The sequence below is a fragment of the Larimichthys crocea genome, chromosome XVIII (genome assembly GCF_000972845.2).
Source record: "Larimichthys crocea isolate SSNF chromosome XVIII, L_crocea_2.0, whole genome shotgun sequence".
In the NCBI taxonomy this organism is placed as follows: domain Eukaryota; kingdom Metazoa; phylum Chordata; class Actinopteri; family Sciaenidae; genus Larimichthys; species Larimichthys crocea.
Genome location: NC_040028.1, coordinates 8,516,052 through 8,531,654, shown reverse-complemented (window position 1 = coordinate 8,531,654; position 15,603 = coordinate 8,516,052). Strand labels below are relative to the sequence as shown.

The window sequence follows — 15,603 nt, the reverse complement described above, 5'->3', positions numbered from 1 at the left end:
AACATCTGCATATTCAGATAAATGGGGTTTAAATGATTAAAATCAGCGGTGGAAGAAGTACACAGAAGTTTTACTGAACTATAAGTACTAAAAATTAAGTGTAATGACTAAAAGTACAAAATTATTAGCATCAAAATATACTTAAAGTACCAAAATTAAAGTAAAAGTATGCAGAATAATATATAATACATAATTGTATATATTCATTTATGTTGCAACTTCTAAAGGGGGAACTCATTTTGATAACTTTATATACTGATTTGTAATTTAATCGATATAACATCATTATATTTCATAATAATAATCTAAATCTGGTCATGTACTTGTATTATAATCTTTTTCTAACATAAAATTTAGTTCAAGCCCAGCACTTGAATAAAAGTACTGATCTAACTTTGCATTTATTAATGTGATTGTTAAATATATAATGAATTTATGGAGCCTAAAATAAGATTTAGGACACTTTAATGGAAATGTTCGGTTCTTACATCTGATAAAGTAAGACACAATTCAGTTTAACCTGTTTAATCCATCAGAAAAGACCAGAGAGAGAGAGAGAGACAGAGAGAGAGAGAGAGACGAGACAGAAGAGCAGAGAGACGAGATAGAGAGAGAGGGGGGGGGGCAGGACAGACAGACAGACAGACAGACAGAAAGATAGATAGACAGATAGACAGACAGACATACAGACAGACAGACAGACAGACAGATAGATGAAGAAACAGACAGATAGATAAAGAAACATGCAGACATACAGACAGACAGAGAAACAGATAGAAAGACAGACAGTCAGACAGACAGAGAGACAGACAGATAGAGAAACAGACAGACAGACAGATAAACAGACAGTCAGACAGATAGATGAAGAAACAGACAGATAGATAAAGAAACAGGCAGACATACAGACAGACTGAGAAACAGATAGAAAGACAGACAGACAGACAGAGAGACAGACAGATAGAGAAACAGACAGACAGACAGATAGACAGACAGTCAGACAGATAGAGGGAGGCCCCACACAGTACCTGTTTGTAGAACCTTCAGTGTGGTCCACACCTGTGTCTGTCTGCAGAGAGATCTAGCAGCTCTCTGTCTACCTTTGTTTCACAAACACTGCTGTGATGTTGATGTTTTGCTCGATCACTACAAACGCTCAGGAGGCTGTGGGCTGCCATTGACTCTATGTTAACAACATATATGTTTTTTGTTTTAATGCTGGTAATTCACTGTACTATTTCACATTATCTGCCTGGATAAAGACATATACCATGATTATTTGAATGTAAAAGTCAAATCAGAATCAAAATAAAAAGTCAAAAATATACTCAACTTAAACTTTGTTTCTTGCTTTTGTAAATCAAGAAATATTCAGAAGCATACACAAAAGGGAAAAAATCAAATAAAAGACAAGGTAAAATAAATATAAATAAGGGATTGCGTTTGAGACTACCCTACTTGTCAGGATTGCCAGAGTGGGATAACCAAACAAAATATAAGTAGTCATTATGCAGAATGATCCCTTTTACAAGGAGGTTATATTTTTGTGTTGTTAACACATACAGGAGCTCCTTCTTCCTACTTATCATTTTTTTTTATTTAACCTTTATTTAACCAGGAAGAGACAATAAAAACAGTAATAATTGTGAGTAACGTGTCATAATTTATATAAAGTAATAAATAACTTTACTTGTCTTCTTCTATTTTTTAATCCGCTGCACTTCTGACTCACATGTCACAAGTTTCTCATTTCTGTTTTCCTTCTTTGAATATTTATTTTAAAACAAACATGAGGTCAAAGACTGTGTCGATCCTGTCTAGCACCAAACACTCTGTTTAGAGAAAGGACAACTTTTTGTATAGCATAGTTATAGTATAGTATACATTTTTTTAGCTCTATTTGTAGCTCTATTTCTTATTTCTACTTTTTTTTAAATATAGTTTTTTTTATCTATCTAACCAGTATGTATCTATCTAACCATGTAATATTAATTAATAATTAATCAAAAAATAACTGTTCTGATACATAAACAAAGCTAAAATAAAAAATAATTGCAGAATAATTATCCAATCCAATCCACTCAGCAAACCAAGGTTTCCAAAGTGCTGTACAACAAGATAAAACACAATAAATAACACAATAGAATTTATTTTTTCATTTATGCCTTGCAGTTATTATTTATATCACTGGTCGCTTACTTTTGTAATATTATTTATATTATGGTCACTACTCTTGCAATAATATTATTATTCGTATCATGGTCACTTTCTTTGCAATATTTCGATCACTTTACATTACAATACTCTTTATATATCATGCCACTTTTATCCTCAGTACTTGTCTGTTTTGAAAGTTTATTTGTTTTTCGTGTTTATTGTGTAGGTTATAGATATTTCTGTCTGTTTATTGTGTTTTTTGGCTTTTCTACTTTTTTTCTAATTCTGTAGTGTATGCTACACTTTCCTCTGCTGCTGTAACAAGTACATCTATCTATCTATCTATCTATCTATCTATCTATCTATCTATCTATCTATCCTACGACACCTGCACCACCTGATCATGTTGTAGTCTCCTTGTTCATGTCTCATTGCAATTTTTTTTCATTTATACATTGCAGTTATTATTTATTTTACGGTCACTTACTTTTGTAATATTTATTCAATTATTATTATTTCTATCTATCTATCTATCTATCTATCTACTATCTATCTATCTTCTATCTATCTATCTATCTATCTATCTAACAGTATGTATCTATCTAACCATGTGAATATTAATTAATAATTAATTAAATCATCACAAAAATAAATGAAATAATAATTAAACAATCTATCTATCTATCTATCTATCTATCTATCTATCTATCTATCTATCTATCTATCTATCTATCTACCTGCCTGTGTTTTTAAGGGAGCGCCCTCTCCGCTCGGCTCTTTCCGGCGGTGTTGATGTTGTGTTCGTCTCCGCCTCTCCCAGACTGCTTTATGTCTGGCAGCAGAGACCATGCGCGGTCGCCATATTACGGAGCACCCCTCCCCTCCAGCCCCGTCACAGCACACAGAGCCACAGCAGCATCGGTGCGGGCAGCAGGCTACACACTGAACAACGCTACCGCTGGGGAGGACCAGTGATACAGCAAAACCAGGAGCAAAGCGAGGATTCCGCGGGATGGATTAAACCTTTTGTTCGCCGCTCATTAAGTGATTACACTCGGGTTTTGACGGGCGCAGAGCACCGGATGAAAGGTCGCTTGTTTATATTTTCTTTCCGTTTTGAGTGAATTCAGCCGCCGAGACGACTTCACCGTTAAAGTCTGTGCTCAAGCTAGCCGGTGATGGAGACTGGCAGCTAGCTTAGCTGGCGTTACTCCTCTTGTCAGGCTAGCATCGCTGATATATAAATATAAATATATAAACGCTAACTTTAAATAAATCAGCTTTTTTTTCCGGAGACGAAAGTGTGAGAGCTTTAAAATATATCAGAAGAAACGCACAAAATGTCTGCTCGTGTTTAACGGAGGCACCAACGGATATCAACCGGCGAATTACAACTGGCATCAGCTGACGTTAGCTCGCGAGCTAGTCAGCGACTAGCCTCTTTTTTTTTGTGTCACCGGAGGATAGAGGCTGTAAATATCGGCGCTAACTTTGCCTGATATTTGAGAGCAGCTCAGTTCAAATATATTTATTTATTTATTTTTTTGATCGTGTTGTCTGTTGACTGTAGTTTTGTCAAGACGGCGCCGTTAACGAGCTACAACCTTATTGCATACTGTCAGAGACCAACTACCCCCCGGATCCTCTCGAAATGCATCATCCGGACCCTGCAGGAGACTCTGGCAGTGTTAGAAAGATGGCGCACCCGGCTGTCTTTCACAGAAGGGGTAGCAACACAGGCAGCGGGGGCGGCTCCGCGGTGTCAACACCGGTGGCAAACCCGGTGGTCAATAACAGCCACGTCCCAGCCGACGATTATCAGCCGCCTTCACTGTTGATTCAGTGCCAACCTCCTGCTGGTTCATCCTCCCCGGGTCTCCATCATATCCCACCCCACAGCTTGAATCTGCACCCCCAGCCCCAGCCTGCACAGTCGGCTGGCACTCAGATAAAAAAGAAGAGCGGTTTCCAGATCACCAGTGTGACGCCGGCGCAGGTATCTGTGAGTACCAACAACAGTATTGCAGAGGACACGGAGAGCTACGACGACCTGGATGAGTCCCACACGGAGGATCTGTCATCTTCTGAAATCCTGGATGTCTCCCTCTCCCGAGCTAACGACAACGTGGGAGCGGAGAGGAGCTCCTCAGAGGAGACGCTGAATAATTTCCACGAGGCAGAGACCCCTGGAGCTGTCTCCCCCAACCAGCCGTCGCACCCTCACACCCTAAACCAGGTGGCTCAACAGCAGCACGGTGGAGCCATGGTGAACGGGACTGTGCACCATCACCATCAACACCCTCATCACCCTAACCATGCCCAGGTCTATCCTCTTTCCTCTGGGCCTGGGAGCACCCTCGCTTCTGGAGCTTTACCTTCTGTCACCCAGAAAATGCCTTCTAACGTGGGGGTCCCTCAAGAGAACGTTTCCCAGGCCGCCCCTCCAAGTATTGTCGCTCAGCCTGTGGGGGTTATGGCCCCGGGATCTGTCCCTGGAATGCACAGCTCCACTACGGGCACTACAGTTAGCATAGTTAATCCCCAGACCAGCAGTGTTAGTAATGTGAATATGTTGAGCTCTGCCAACGTGCCTGTGAGAGGGGGGATCAGCACGATAGCTAGCAGTAGCAGTGGTGGCTTTCCTCTCAATGTGATAAGCAGCACTGGGGGGAGCGGAGTTGGAGGTGGTGCTGTTGCAGCAGCAGCCGGGGGTAAACTTATAACGACCACTAATGTCGGCATGATCCAACAACACCAAAACATCATCTCCAACATCACTATGACGACTTCGGCTACTGCTACTGCTGCTGTCGCTGCTGCTGTCAGTGCCTCTGGAGGGATTGGACTCTCCACTGGGATCCAGGGAAGGGTTGCAGCTGCTGGGCTGCAGGCCATGAGTGTCCCCGTCACAGCTGTGGCCACAGCACCTGTACCATCCACTCTGGCCCAGCCTGCCCCGGCTCCTGCTCCAGCTCCTGCTCCTGCAGTGGCGACCACCAGTTCTCGCTTCAGGGTGGTGAAGCTGGATTCTAGCTCTGAGCCCTTTAAGAAGGGCAGATGGACATGCACTGAATTTTATGACAAGGAGACCCCAGCGTCTGCTCCCAGCTCTTCTGCATCTGATACTGGGTCTCTCAGCATGCGTCAGTTTGTCTCTGAGAGTTTCGCTGGGGCCTCGGAGAGGGAAAGCACAAGTGGTAGTTCTGTGAGTAGCACTATGAGTACACTGAGCCATTATACTGAGAGTGTGTGCAGCGGAGAGACTGGGGGACCCCCAGTACCCCAGCATGCCCAGGATTACGCCTCCCCTCCTCAGGGCTATCAAGGAATCCTCCCCAGTGGCTTAAGCATGGGAGTGTCCCAAACCCAACCTCACATGCACCCCCAGGATATCAATAATTCACACGTGAAGACTACTGTGGCCCCCTCAGCTCCCACAAACATCCACCAGACCACCATTGGACACCCTACGTCTGCTGTACACCAGCAGCAGCTCACCTATGCCCAGGCAGTTGCTAACCAATCCACAGCCTCGACACAGGGCCTAGTGGGTGTTCAGCAACAGAAGATGGGCTATGCCACCCTGCCACAGCAGCAATCCGCCACCCCGCAAGCAGCCCAAGCACAGGTGAGGCCACCTGAATACACCCAGCAGCACCAAAGTATTCCCCAGGGTGCTGCTGCCTCTCAACCTCTGTCCAACCAAGCTGCTTCAGCTCCCTCTGGGCCAGCTAATGGAGTGTGTCAGATGATGGGCGCCCTGCAACAGCCACAGGCGCTCCTTCACACACAGTCCTCCACCCTTCAGGCCGCCACCTCCACTATGCCCTCTCATGTTGGAGTACCAGGTCATGGCCAGCAGCCTCAGAGCCACCCCGGCCATCTGGATTGCCAGCAGCAGAAGCCACAGTCACTCCCCACACAAATCCAAACTCCCGGTTTGGGCACCCAGCTGCCCTCAACAGTCCATCAGAGCCAAGTGTCTGCACCAAGTGTGCCTCCACCCAACACCCAGAGCGACCCCCAGGCCCAGCCCAAAGCCCACAACACTGGGAACAGTGGTAGGATGCCCCCGCAGGGTGTTCCTCAGAGCCAGCCATCTTGTGTCACCCAGGATCCCAGCAGTGCCCAGGCCTTGGCTCACGCCGCCCAGGCCAGTGCCCTCTACGCTAGTCTGCCCACCTTCACCACCACTCAGCTGCAGGATGCCCAGCGGCTTCTTCTCCAGCACCAGTCGGCTTTGCTGGGGCTGCCCAAGCTTTCCGGAGGGGAGGCTGGGTCTGGATCCAGTGCTGGCCTGGGTCAAGAAGCCGAGGGCAACGCCGCTACCGCCAGTGCCTTAACTGCATCAGCCGGTCTCAAGACTGTTGATGGAGAGGAGGATGGGTAAGAGATTTTTTTTACTCATTACTTTCTTCTTTAGATTTACTGACATGTTTTAGCATTCGTCAGTTCCCAGCTCGGCATTCAGAGTCTGTTTGAAACTGGATGGTTTCACTGGTTGCTGTGGCAGCTGTGAGTGAGGGAAGAAAAGTGTTATTGTTTTCTCAGATAGGCAGCAGAAAGTGGCCAGGCCGCCACAGTCTGTCCGACCTCTGTCAGCGCAGGGCTCAGCTGGATGTGACGCGTCTTGTCTTCATCAAGTGGCTGCAGTGATTCGACATTTTACCTCGCCTTGCCTCCTTGCTTGAATCCCGACTCGTCTGGCTTACGGGGCATAATTTCTGCTGGGTGCACAGATTGCCATACACACTCTCAGCACATTTGTTGTTTTTAAAAGGAGGAAACACGCCGGAGGTTGTATGATTGTTTAGATGAGGACAGAAGAGGGCAGGTATCTGAAACAAGACATCACAGACCAAATTTAAAAATACTCTTTCTACACAGAGAGACATTGGGTTACTTGCTGACATGAAAGATCTAGTGCATATAATCCTTTTCCTTCACTAAAAGCTTATTGATTTTTTTTAAATCGCTCTTTGTCTGTCTCTCCCTCCATCTCTGTTTGTCACTGCTAATGATTTATGGGATGAACCAGCCTGAGGAAAGTCCTCTAAATATGTTTTAAGAACTGATTTTCATGTCACTAGCATGCTGCAGGAAATTACTCAAATTTCAGTCATTCCTACAATCTTAACCCCCCCCCCGACGTCTGAAAAATGTTATTACCTCAGCTTTTTGGGATGTTTTGTATACCCGAGTGAAACAAATAAACAGGTATGGAGGATGAGTTGATTACAGGACATCGCTGGGGATGTAAAGATGTTTTGTTTCGGTCTGCGGATGGCTACTGTTATCACATGACATTTAACTGAGGAATGTGAAATCTATGGGGGATTATTGTGGATTATTGTCTTTGATGATAAGTAGCATTCCGGTGAAACCAAAGTTCTTGGTACAAATGAGAAGATTGTCTTGGTGAATTAGGCTCACCATTAATTTCTCTCTAAGTTTACCGGCTGTCACACGAGCGCGAGTAGTTGACAGTGTCTCCACTAATGAAGGCTGAAAGTAAAACTGGATATTTCTCTCTCATTCTCAACAAACTAACCTACATAGACCAAAAAAAAGAAAAAGTAATGCTGATGCAAACACACACACACTGACAAAGATCACAAACAACACGTCCCAATTAAGCTTTTAATCGTCTGCTGATACTTTTAATTCAATTTGTTTTATATATTTTCTATCCTAGTACAGATAAACCCACACCGTGGGTAACTGAAGCATATATTTGAAAACAGTTTACAGGGTTATTAGAACATTTCATGTGATAAATGACTAAATAAAAAAAGATTAAAATAAAGAAAACTAAGCGTCCAAAGAGCTTTTCAACAGCTGATTAGCCCGCTATACCGCCATTGAGTTCAAGCCAAGCAGCAACCTCCGTGGCTCTGAAGTGAATACAATGCTAAAGTGTACCTTAAACGTCCACTTGAGGCTGGCTACAGAATGAGTCAGTCTCCATAAGCCACCATGTTAAAATGTCCAACTTCACAGCAGAAATAAACATGTTTACAGCCTGGTACAAAAAACAGTTTTGGCCTCCATAGCCAATTTCCTCGTTCTTGACAACTGTACTGAGGCTGAACTTTTGTATAACTAACCTGTTCAAATTATATAAAGACTTAGTTATACATAAGTGGCCGCTTTGACAGACAAGTCGGCATCTGACTTCCTCAGATCTGCCAATGATCCACATCTTTGCCTATTCTTAGATTAGCTGGGAGTCCAACCAACATGGTGGCAGCTAGAACGACAGATCTTGAGCTTCAAAGTGGCTCTTCAGAAACCTGCGGCTGACGCAGGTTTCTAGTGTCAGTGGTTAAAGCTACTTCTCAGTAACTGTGCGTCACTGTTCTGAGTGAACATGAGTTATGCATGTTTTAGCTTAAAGTCCAGCTTTCTTTCAACTTTCTGACTCGTGACTGTGTTCGTAATTGACAACAACAGTTGTTAACACTTTTCAGGTTAAGCTTTCAGAACAAACGAGGGGAATGGCATAATAATTTAAAATGCAGGGCTTGTACTTCAAAGTCTAGGTGATTTTATAAAAAAGTATTGAATATTGTGAAGCTCTTAGAGTTGTGGGAGTTGTGTCGATGAAACTCTGTGGAAGTTTTTCAGGTTGTTTTTAACTGTGTAGTTCAGACAACCCGGACCATGAACCATTCCCAGCCCAACACACATCGTTGCTCTGTCTCTGACCGTTTAGAAAGCTTGATATCGCCTTTCTATGTCTATTAAACAGAATTTTAAAAAGTAATCACGTCACATGGTGATATCATCACCACAATTACCCTAAAAGCGGATGTCCAGTGTTGTTGAGTTATAGCTCTAAATCTCACTGTGGCAACAGGATCAACTGGTATTGATTACTTTCACTTTCCTGCGGAAAATGGTCATTTTCGGCAGAGAGGCAGTAAATTATAAGTAATTGCACCTTTAATGGAAGCATGTCTAAGACCTAGGGTCTTTTTTTTCCCCTTTGTGTATTAATTGCAGGAGCCCACTCCTCTAATAAAAGCTGATTTGTTCTCTTTGTGGTAGGAATGTATTTACAAGAGTGTTCTGGCTGGGCGTCTTTTCAGTGGTCGAACAGTTCCTGTAGTCTGCTGTCAACATATTTTCAGATTTTAACGTGTGGGATGACCCTGCACTCATAAATCAACTCCAAAGGCACAGCTATAAAACTGTTTTTAGTGTGGGTGGTTTCTATGTGTGCATGGGCAGACTGTTTACAGGCCATTCATGGTAAATCTGTGATTAGAGGAGGGTGTGAAATGTTTAATGACATGAGCAAAACATGACTAATATTTTATGGTGGGATAAGATGGACTCTATTGATTACACACTGGAGAAATTCACTTGTTACAGCAGATCACAATATACAAGGTGGATAGGGGCACTCTTGTTGCTCAACTGGTGGAGTACTTCCTGCAGCGACCCGGTTCTGACTCTGGCCTGTGGTCCATGGATGTTTCCTTTTGCTGTGTCCTCTCTCTCCCTGCTCTCCTGTCTGTCTTCAACTGTCCGCTCTCACAAGTTGAAAGTTGTCCAGAGTTACCAGTGAGTCCGAAGTGAGTTCATTCAGTCTCTGTGATGCTACACTCTCCATCTTATTGTGGAGATATCTTACATTTCCCATGATAACAGACGGTACACATGGTTTGTATGGTCTTTTTGCCTCCTGACGTTTAAATCCAGCTGTGCATCCCCGTCTCCTTCTCCTCACTTCAGCATCAACCTCTGGTCTTTCCACAGAGAGTATGCTAGTGCTGCTTAGTGCTAACAGCTATTCTTGAGTATAAACAAGAGAGCTGTGGCTTTACTTGTCACCCTATGTGTGACGAAGTAGTCAGTATAACAGGAAAAAGATAAATCACTAATCTCCATAGTTCCAAGTCCATGTTTGCACATAAAACAATGTCAAAAGTACTGAAAACACTAAAAACACCAAAGTGTTACTGTAACTGTCTGCCTCCCCCGCGGCGCCATGGCTACAGAATGTGATCATATGCACCTTTCCACATGCATGACTCTCGTGTATGTCAGGATGTGGTTTTGTGCAGACTGTCTGCGTGTGTGCTGATGTCCTGTACTTTAGTTGAAGACTGTTTTAACAAGAAGGTCCGTTAAATTGACTAGCTTTGTTCGTTAGGACGTATGTGTGGAACAGAGGTAAGACAGCTATTAACTTTAGCGCATGTTAAACATTTTATGAACATAATTTAAAGTTATTACTGTTAGTTTCTTTCTCCTTCTATTCAATACAAAGCGGCACACTAAACTTATCGCATCGCAAGGCCATCACAAGTTTGTTTTGTGGTTTGTGGTCGTTTTGAGACTTGGTTGGTAAAGTTCAAAAGTTCAGTGATTCAACTGACAAGACGTGAGTTGAACACGGACTTTTACGGGACAGTCGTGTTATTATGTGCTGAGATCTGGCTATGGACCTATTTTTAGATGCTGTGTTACGGTCTTAAGCTTCTTGTTCAGTTTTGTTGAGCCCTGACTAACAGATGAGATGTTTTTGTTCAGTCTCCATTTGAACTTTGATGTTGTAGTTATAGTTTCTGTTTCTCTATTTCAACGCTTTCCATCAGCATGTTGGACAAGATCTTAGTTGGTCCAGTTTTGTTTTCTTAATAAGTAATATAATTGCTATATTATTAAAAATTGCTGTGGGGCAGAAGAGGCGGGACTTCCAAGATGGCGGCAGCCAGAGTCACCACATGCTGAGCTTCACATATGACTCTTCAGAAACCTGTGGGTAACGTCACAGATACGCTGTCCTTTATACTGTCAATGAACTGAACGTTGGCTGTTGGCTTTGATCCATATTATATGCCTGTATCTGTCACACATATGTTTTTCTTTTGCTCTGATGGTCTCAAACCTTCAGCAGCATTCAGTGTCATGCTGTAAATGAGTTGTGTAAGTGGTTCTGGTTGTGCTGGTACTGTATGCGCTGCGCAACTCGGTGGCAGTGATGATACGTTGTGGCCAAATTAAAGCGAGGTACAACTTGCCTGCATCTTTTTGTCGAAGTACCTGCTGTGCTAACGCAGTCGTCTCATTGAAATGAATGAGGATGCTGCTTTTCTTTCTTTTTTTTTTTAAACGCTTTGCTATTGTCAGTGTGAACGCAGCCTAAGTGTGTGTGTGTGAATGTGTGAAGGCTCAGGGGAATGTAGGCTGGCTGGCTGGCTGGCTGGCAGCGTGATGGCTATCTCTGCTGCTGTCTGTTTTGAATCTAATCTTCCCCCTGGCAGTGCAGACACACCAGTGTGTGCTGGACCTGTTGCTCATTGTGTGGAGATCAACGAGATCCCCAAAATTCACAGCACACAGCGGAAGTGACCCAATCTGACCTAACCCAACTCAGTCGGGTCTACTGAAGTTCGTTCAGACCACGAACAGACCGGACCAGATGGAACCAGACTGAGCGGAGATGTGCATCACTGTTTCAGCTCTGATAAATCCTGCCATTGTGTTGCTCCACTAACACGAGATATTTTGTATTTTTAGTATCAAACACTTAACCCCTATAGGCTGTATAAAGTTTGCAGTGTTGTCCTGCATAGGGAGCATCCTAGCTGTAGTTTTAAAGGATCAGTGTGTAGGCTTTAGTGGCGTCTAGAGGTATAGTTGCAGGATTACAACCCCATCGCATTCTGGGCATTATGGGAGAAACAAGCGGCAACCTCTGTAGCTGCGAAGTTATGCACAATTAACAGCATAGACGCTTTGATTGACAGGTAGGTGCCAGTATTGGTGGCTTGTCTGAGCAACCAGGCGTCATTTGGCCAACCTCAGGTCTATCGATGATCCACGTCCACAATCTGAACTTCAAAACAACTTTTCAGAAACCTGTGGGTCACTTCACAACGTCCATTCTTTATACTGTCAGTGGGGCAACGCTAACATGGCTGCAAAAAAAAGCAAACTTCCTTATCCAGAGCATTTGTTTGGTTTGTCCATTCTGGGCTACTGTAGAAACATGGCAAACTCTATGGGAGAGGACCCCCAGTGTTTGTAGATGTGAAAAAAAAAAAAGAAGTTATTTAATTGTTATTGGTGCATAACAGACATTAAGTAAAAATATAAGGAAGATAAAAAAAATATATTAAAATATAGTATTTTCAAAATTGTAAACATTATAATATATATGCAATGTCTTAAAACGATATTTATTTCCAGCTCTGACATATAAGATACATTTTATTCTTTTATTAAAACCTTTTATTATTATTTTTAACTTTTACTTACAAGTATTTATTTATTTATTAAATTGATTTATTTAGTTGAGTATTTGTCTTTTGATATGAGCCGATAGTTATTTCTAGGTTCTTGTGGTCCATTTTCCTGGAAGTAAAGCTCCGTTTTGTAATTTTTAACAAAATAACTTTTTCTTTTTTACATTTTCATGTAATAAAACGTTAAATATTGCCACTTCTTAATATTTAGTGTATTTATGTTTGAACAGTTATTCTCCTCTCCAAAAAAAGGCATTTATTAAAGGCTGCTGAATCCAATAGAATAATAATTTTGTAAAACTATTTTATTAGACCTTACAAATAAGATGCTGCTATTTTTTTTAAACTATATTTTAGTTTTTTCTTATTTCACTTTTTGAAAAAAGCTGGATGATTCGTGGACACACAGACTAAGTAGTGAGAATTGTTTGCTGGTGTCATGACAAACAGTCAAATTGATTTGTCTTTTTTTTTCGGTTGTTGTTGCAAATGCAACAATATTTTGAGCTGTTGCCTTTTTTTTTCATATAGTGCCCTTGTTTTTCTACAGTTGCACATCACTGAAAGTAAACAGTGTTTGTTATTTGTTATGCTGCTGACGCCTCCCCCATTCCTATTGCGCAGACCGAGCCAGAGAACACGAGAACACAGCAGAGCAGCAACATGCTGTGTATGAGGGAGGAGAGGGAGGGAGGTCTCCCTACACACTGAAGAATATTTACTATATCTCTCTAAGGCAAATGGTGAAAGGAGATTGTAAGCAGTTTAGTGTATGTTGATGAAGAGGAGGTTTATAAAAAACACTCACACCTGCGTCTTTCTATAAATCACCTCACGTCTTTGTCGCTTGATTATTTGTGAGCTCTGTGCAGCTGATTTCATTCGTCTCTGCCCCCTTTCTTCTTTCACATGGTTTATTTTTCCATCAATACAGGATTGTTTCACTTAAGAGTGCGGTGGGAAAACTAATGGCTCGTAATGGATGATAATGGATTGTGTTTTTAGCCTGCCTTTCATCTATGAGAAAATTGCCCTCCCACCCCCTGAGCATACACTGCACACACATGCACACACACACACACACACACACACACACACACACACACACCACACACACACACAGTGTTATGATAGTCTAACCTGTTTTCATTTTGCTTCCTTTTGTACTTGAACATACAGGCTGTTATTTATTTATTTATTTATTTATTTATTTATATGGTCTTTCGCCTGAAGGGGTCTGAAATGCATCAAAATAAATAAACTCTAGACCAATGACATCGTAAATGGACACCGTATGCGTGATGTCGCCCACAGGTTACTGCAGAGCTGGTTCGAAGCTTTAAATCTGTGACTCTGGCCACCGCCATCTTGGCAGTCCTGACTTTTACGCCCCCCATCTAATCTAAAAATCAAAGATGTGGATCATCGTCAAACCTGAGGCGGGCCAAATGAAGCCTGGTTGCTCAAACAAGCCATTTGTAACAGCATCTACCTGTCAACAAAGTGCCCATGTTGTTAATTATGCATAACTTAATATAATTTGAACAGCTGAGTCAGTACAGTTGTCATAAACAGGGAAATTAGCTATAGATCCAAACCTGTTTTGTTGCAGGCTGTAAACTTGTTTATTTCTGCTGTGAAGTTGGACATTTTAACACGGGGGCTTATAGAGGCTGACTCGTCCTGTAGCCAGCCTTAAGTGGACATTTGAGGAACTGCAGTTTTTGACACTTTTTTTTTTTTTTTTGCCCTGGTTTCACTTCCCAGCCACAGAGTTTGCTGTGCAATTTTAGTAGTACTTACACAGGATTTTATATATAATATAATCTCATATTTTAAATTCATTTATATCATTTTTTTTAAAAATTGTCGATTGCTCGGGTCCCATCAGAGGGAGCTCGCTACCACCACAGTTTGAGAATCACTGCTTTGGACTTATAGAGTCATCGCAACATGATTCATTTTATTTTAATGGATATTTTTGGTTGTTATGAGTCCTATCTATGACAGTTGTCTCATTCATTTCATGACACTCAGGCTGAGCTGTTTTTTGGGTTCATGAGGTTCATTGTTTGCCTTGTTTCTGTGTTGAATAAGACGTGTTGATTCACTTCATTTATAGTTAAGGACAACATAGGTGCTAATATTTTAAATCTAAACCCAAACTGCTTTTGGGATATATAAACGTATTGTGTGTGGGTGAACACTGAGTGAAGTACTTTCTATAGGCGTTTTAAGCTCCTGTATATACAGTACGTTCCTGATGCCCACGTGCTTAATTTCTATGGCAACAAAAGAAACTATGCCTGCGAGAACAGAGACCCTCCAGAAGGGAAATAGTATTATTTTTAATCTTTAATAAAAGATGTGGACATGTTAACATGGGTTTAAATAGGTCTAAGTGGAGACACTGTTATTGTAACACTATGTATTAAGCTACTTAAACGGTTCTCATCATTTGTTGGTGAAGCTGTCTTATTAAACAGAATTAAGGATTCATTATTTTGTAGTTTTTAAACATGTCATGTAAGGCATGTGTGACTTGATATTTTTGTGACGTCTGACTATGTGTGAAGTTTTACGGTGCTTTCATTTTTAGCCGTGCATTTTATTTTTAAGCTTTGTGGGCTGCCACTGTCACTTCCCCTAACCTGCAGGCAATGTGCTGAATCATGGTCGGCATTCCTGTGGCCCAAAACACTGTCCAGTCAGCTAAAGGAATCACACACCCACACACAAATAGAGAAATGCAATGGATGACTTTGCTATCGTCTTTTTTGCTCCTCTGTGTCTTTCTCAATTTAGTTTATTATATTATATTTATATATTTGTTTGTTCAGCCTCGGAGAATAAAATCTGCCGAGGTCATCCAAGGAAACAGATAAAAAGATAGTACCTTAATTCATATCAGTGTTCCAGTGCTGATGGGCTGAACAGACTAGCCTGACTTCACGTCCCCGATTATTGATGATTGAAGTTGATTATCACTGAGCGATGGAAAACAAACCTCATGCGGTCCCCTCAGGGCACTTTGGTGACTCTAGATAACCTTGAGTTGATCTCTCCCCTCGTGGCCGCCCTGTCTCATTCGTCGATGTCTGCCCTGCAACTTTCAGTGGTACTACCCTGGTGACCACAAGTAACAGGAAATCAGGGTTTTATTCCGGAGAGCTATCACATCCAAGGGAAA

General features: G+C 42.1%; 1 protein-coding gene across 3 annotated transcripts in view; it reads left to right on the top strand.

Moving 5' to 3' along the window:
• Nucleotides 1-2,916: 2,916 nt before the first annotated feature.
• Nucleotides 2,917-15,603, top strand: part of LOC104933424 (TSC22 domain family protein 1) — a 35,672-nt gene continuing 22,985 nt past the window's right edge. For 2 of the 3 annotated variants that reach the window (XM_027290817.1, XM_027290818.1), the window contains exon 1: nt 2,917-6,540. In XM_027290817.1, the coding sequence (XP_027146618.1) occupies nt 3,806-6,540 (2,735 nt within the window). In that variant the 5' untranslated portion in view covers nt 2,917-3,805. The remainder of the gene's footprint in view (nt 6,541-15,603) is intronic. The other variant, XM_010748869.3, reaches the window with a different exon arrangement.